This window comes from Argopecten irradians, chromosome 11 (assembly GCF_041381155.1).
Source record: "Argopecten irradians isolate NY chromosome 11, Ai_NY, whole genome shotgun sequence".
NCBI lineage: Eukaryota > Metazoa > Mollusca > Bivalvia > Pectinida > Pectinidae > Argopecten > Argopecten irradians.
The window spans coordinates 2941299-2947469 of record NC_091144.1 but is presented as its reverse complement, the minus strand read 5'-3'; the positions used below and the strand labels follow the sequence as shown (position 1 = coordinate 2947469).

Below are 6171 nucleotides of genomic sequence, written 5' to 3'. Positions count from 1 at the left end.
TGAGAGGACAGACGGAGACATACACGTGAATTACCTGTCCTTTTGTTACAGCTATGACAGTGGTGGTATAGTAGGTGGGGGGTTGTGAGAGGACAGACTGAGACATACACGTGAATTACCTGTCCTTTTGTTACAGCTATGACAGTGGTGGTATAGTAGGCGGGGTTGTGAGAGGACAGACTGAGACATACACGTGAATTACCTGTCCTTTTGTTACAGCTATGACAGTGGTGGTATAGTAGGTGGGGTTGTGAGAGGACAGACTGAGACATACACGTGAATTACCTGTCCTTTTGTTACAGCTATGACAGTGGTGGTATAGTAGGGTGGGGTTGTGAGAGGACAGACTGAGACATACACGTGAATTACCTGTCCTTTTGTTACAGCTATGACAGTGGTGGTATAGTAGGTGGGGTTGTGGGAGGACAGACAGACTGAGACATACACGTGAATTACCTGTCCTTTTGTTACAGCTATGACAGTGGTGGTATAGTAGGTGGGGTTGTGGAGGACAGACTGAGACATACACGTGAATTACCTGTCCTTTTGTTACAGCTATGACAGTGGTGGTATAGTAGGTGGGGTTGTGGGAGGACAGACTGAGACATACACGTGAATTACCCGTCCTTTTGCTACAGCTATGACAGCGGTGGTATAGTGTGCGGGGTTGTGAGGACAGACTGAGACATACACGTGAATTACCTGTCCTTTTTTTACAGCTATGACAGTGGTGGTATAGTAGGTGGGGTTGTGGGAGGACAGACTGAGACATACACGTGAATTACCTGTCCTTTTGTTACAGCTATGACAGTGGTGGTATAGTAGGCGGGGTTGTGAGGGACAGACTGAGACATACACGTGAATTACCTGTCCTTTTGTTACAGCTATGACAGTGGTGGTATAGTAGGTGGGGTTGTGGAGGACAGACTGAGACATACACGTGAATTACCTGTCCTTTTGTTACAGCTATGACAGTGGTGGTATAGTAGGTGGGGTTGTTGTGGAGGACAGACTGAGACATACACGTGAATTACCTGTCCTTTTGTTACAGCTATGACAGTGGTGGTATAGTAGGTTGGGTTGTGGGAGGACAGACTGAGACATACACGTGAATTACCTGTCCTTTTGTTACAGCTATGACAGTGGTGGTATAGTAGGCGGGGTTGTGAGAGGACAGACTGAGACATACACGTGAATTACCTGTCCTTTTGTTACAGCTATGACAGTGGTGGTATAGTAGGCGGGGTTGTGAGAGGACAGACGGAGACATACACGTGAATTACCTGTCCTTTTGTTACAGCTATGACAGTGGTGGTATAGTAGGTGGGGTTGTGGAGGACAGACTGAGACATACACGTGAATTACCTGTCCTTTTGTTACAGCTATGACAGTGGTGGTATAGTAGGTGGGGTTGTGGGAGGACAGACTGAGACATACACGTGAATTACCTGTCCTTTTGTTACAGCTATGACAGTGGTGGTATAGTAGGTGGGGTTGTGAGAGGACAGACTGAGACATACACGTGAATTACCTGTCCTTTTGTTACAGCTATGACAGTGGTGGTATAGTAGGTGGGTTGTGAGAGGACAGACTGAGACATACACGTGAATTACCTGTCCTTTTGTTACAGCTATGACAGTGGTGGTATATAGTAGGTGGGGTTGTGAGAGGACAGACTGAGACATACACGTGAATTACCTGTCCTTTTGTTACAGCTATGACAGTGGTGGTATAGTAGGTGGGGTTGTGGGAGGACAGACTGAGACATACACGTGAATTACCTGTCCTTTTGTTACAGCTATGACAGTGGTGGTATAGTAGGTGGGGTTGTGGGAGGACAGACTGAGACATACACGTGAATTACCTGTCCTTTTGTTACAGCTATGACAGTGGTGGTATAGTAGTAGGTGGGGTTGTGAGAGGACAGACTGAGACATACACGTGAATTACCTGTCCTTTTGTTACAGCTATGACAGTGGTGGTATAGTAGGTGGGGTTGTGGGAGGACAGACTGAGACATACACGTGAATTACCTGTCCTTTTGTTACAGCTATGACAGTGGTGGTATAGTAGGTGGGGTTGTGGGAGGACAGACTGAGACATACACGTGAATTACCTGTCCTTTTGTTACAGCTATGACAGTGGTGGTATAGTAGGTGGGGTTGTGGAGGACAGACTGAGACATACACGTGAATTACCTGTCCTTTTGTTACAGCTATGACAGTGGTGGTATAGTAGGTGGGGTTGTGGGAGGACAGACTGAGACATACACGTGAATTACCTGTCCTTTTGTTACAGCTATGACAGTGGTGGTATAGTAGGTGGGGTTGTGAGAGGACAGACTGAGACATACACGTGAATTACCTGTCCTTTTGTTACAGCTATGACAGTGGTGGTATAGTAGGCGGGGTTGTGAGAGGACAGACTGAGACATACACGTGAATTACCTGTCCTTTTGTTACAGCTATGACAGTGGTGGTATAGTAGGTGGGGTTGTGGGAGGACAGACTGAGACATACACGTGAATTACCTGTCCTTTTGTTACAGCTATGACAGTGGTGGTATAGTAGGTGGGGTTGTGAGAGGACAGACTGAGACATACACGTGAATTACCTGTCCTTTTGTTACAGCTATGACAGTGGTGGTATAGTAGGTGGGGTTGTGGGAGGACAGACTGAGACATACACGTGAATTACCTGTCCTTTTGTTACAGCTATGACAGTGGTGGTATAGTAGGTGGGGTTGTGGTAGGACAGACTGAGACATACACGTGAATTACCTGTCCTTTTGTTACAGCTATGACAGTGGTGGTATAGTAGGTGGGGTTGTGAGAGGACAGACTGAGACATACACGTGAATTACCTGTCCTTTTGTTACAGCTATGACAGTGGTGGTATAGTAGGTGGGGTTGTGAGAGGACAGACTGAGACATACACGTGAATTACCTGTCCTTTTGTTACAGCTATGACAGTGGTGGTATAGTACATGTAGGTGGGGTTGTGGGAGGACAGACTGAGACATACACGTGAATTACCTGTCCTTTTGTTACAGCTATGACAGTGGTGGTATAGTAGGCGGGGTTGTGGGAGGACAGACTGAGACATACACGTGAATTACCTGTCCTTTTGTTACAGCTATGACAGTGGTGGTATAGTAGGCGGGGTTGTGGGAGGACAGACTGAGACATACACGTGAATTACCTGTCCTTTTGTTACAGCTATGACAGTGGTGGTATAGTAGGTGGGGTTGTGAGAGGACAGACTGAGACATACACGTGAATTACCTGTCCTTTTGTTACAGCTATGACAGTGGTGGTATAGTAGGCGGGGTTGTGGAGGACAGACTGAGACATACACGTGACACGTCCTTTGAATTACCTGTCCTTTTGTTACAGCTATGACAGTGGTGGTATAGTGCTACTGTACGCAGACACACAGTTTATTTACGTGTACTGTACGCAGACACACAGTTTATTTACGTATACTGTACGCAGACACACAGTTTATTTACGTCATACTGTACGCAGACACACAGTTTATTTACGTCATACTGTACGCAGACACACAGTGTATTTACGTCATACTGTACGCAGACACACAGTGTTATTTACGTCATACTGTACGCAGACACACAGTTTATTTACGTCATACTGTACGCAGACACACAGTTTATTTACGTCATACTGTACGCAGACACACAGTGTTATTTACGTCATACTGTACGCAGACACACAGTGTATTTACGTCATACTGTACGCAGACACACAGTTTATTTACGTCATACTGTACGCAGACACACAGTTTATTTACGTCATACTGTACGCAGACACACAGTTTATTTACGTCATACTGTACGCAGACACACAGTTTATTTTACGTCATACTGTACGCAGACACACAAGTGTATTTACGTCATACTGTACGCAGACACACAGTTTATTTACGTCATACTGTACGCAGACACACAGTTTATTTACGTCATACTGTACGCAGACACACAGTTTATTTACGTCATACTGTACGCAGACACACAGTTTATTTACGTCATACTGTACGCAGACACACAGTGTATTTACGTCATACTGTACGCAGACACACAGTTTATTTACGTCATACTGTACGCAGACACACAGTTTATTTACGTCATACTGTACGCAGACACACAGTTTATTTACGTCATACTGTACGCAGACACACAGTTTATTTACGTCATACTGTACGCAGACACACAGTGTATTTACGTCATACTGTACGCAGACACACAGTGTATTTACGTCATACTGTACGCAGACACACAGTTTATTTACGTCATACTGTACGCAGACACACAGTGTATTTACGTCATACTGTACGCAGACACGCAGTGTATTTAGTTTGTACGTCATACTGTACGCAGACACACAGTTTATTTACGTCATACTGTACGCAGACACACAGTTATTTACGTCATACTGTACGCAGACACAGTTTATTTACGTCATACTGTACGCAGATACACAGTTTATTTACGTGATACTGTACGCAGATACACAGTTTATTTACGTGATACTATCCGCAGACACACAGTTTATTTACGTCATACTGTCCGCAGATACACAGTGTATTTACGTCATACTGTACGCAGACACGCAGTGTATTTACGTCATACTGTACGCAGACACGCAGTGTATTTACGTCATACTGTACGCAGACACACAGTTTATTTACGTCATACTGTACGCAGACACACAGTTTATTTACGTCATACTGTACGCAGACACACAGTTTATTTACGTCATACTGTACGCAGACACACAGTTTATTTACGTCATACTGTACGCAGACACACAGTTTATTTACGTCATACTGTACGCAGACACACAGTTTATTTACATCATATTCCTTCATGTTTTCCTGAAGAAAGTTTCTTATCAAAAATAGGATGCTTAATATTATTAAAGAGATAATTCTTACAAACGTTTGCGAAGGAAAGGTTTTTGATTAACCCGGCGATGTTAAAAATAGTGGCATCCATGCTTATTTTTACCTCCTGTTATTATTTAGGCTAATTCATATTATTAACCACCATGGTGGTTGCTATAAGGAAATCTAAAAAAGCTTCCTTATGTTACAGATTTTGTTCTTATTTGTTCTGATCACCTGGCTTGGTTTAGACTGACTGACCAGTGGTTCTATCTACAAATGTTATATGGCCTTTATTGACATGAACCTGACCATATATTGATCTTATTTCTGTGTTCAGTCACCCAACAGAATGGAACTACAACGTACCCTGCCGGACAGGCAGGCTACCCTCAGCCCCCAGTTGGACAGAACGGTTACCCTGCGGCAGGGCAGGCGGGTTACCCTACCATAGCCACGGCACAATATCCCGCCGGATCCTACCCAACTCAGCCTCAGCAGCCCTACCCCACTGCGCCACAGCCCTACCCCACGGGAACACAGCCGTTCCCCCAACAGTCCCCAGCCTATGACCCTAACACGGCCCCGATGGCAGGCGGTGGTACGGTGAATCCAGGCTTCCAGCCCCCTCCTTCCTATGAGTCTCTCAACCCAGAAAAACAATAGAAGAAGAAAGAATTTTGTTATAACCATATTTCGTATGACAAGAGCCGTGAATGGGGTTCCAGTGGACTTTACCGGAGTGCTCTTGTAACTCTTAGCATAGAGTATATGACATATATATACGACTTTCGCAAAATCGATATGAGCCCCGAAATGCTATAGCTTAACCTTAAAAAATGTGCTAATATTTTATCAATGAAAAAAAGACAACTAAATTATGTATGCCCCTTTGTATATTGTTATTTAAGACTTTCAAAACTTACCAATATTCAGTAGTAACAAACTTTAGGCTGATAATGCTGACAAAACATTCTTGTCGGTTATTTTTTTTATTTTTCAAATGGTTTCCTATGGCCCCTTCACATGGACAATGTTACTAAGAAGGTCTGTGTACGTTGTTTACGTAGGTTACCTAGTTACCAGCGATTCAAACTTTACCTATTTATCATGGCCTTCTATAAAATAGCCTAATATCAAGGATAACACACCACAAGAGAATTCAGAACCTTAATAACCAGAAACCATCAAATATAACGCGACCGTATACAGAATGCTACTACTAATGTAAGGTGTTTTTTTTTTTCTTTTTACCTCATAGTATATAGAT

At 43.7% G+C, this 6171-nt stretch overlaps 1 protein-coding gene across 1 annotated transcript; it reads left to right on the top strand.

The window, feature by feature from the left end:
- Positions 1 to 1632: 1632 nt before the first annotated feature.
- LOC138335671 (protein lifeguard 1-like) lies at positions 1633 to 5567 on the top strand. The gene is made up of 2 exons (XM_069284832.1): positions 1633 to 1651; positions 5242 to 5567. The coding sequence occupies exons 1-2, from the start codon at positions 1633 to 1635 to the stop codon at positions 5565 to 5567; spliced, it is 345 nt and encodes a 114-aa protein (XP_069140933.1).
- Positions 5568 to 6171: the final 604 nt, after the last annotated feature.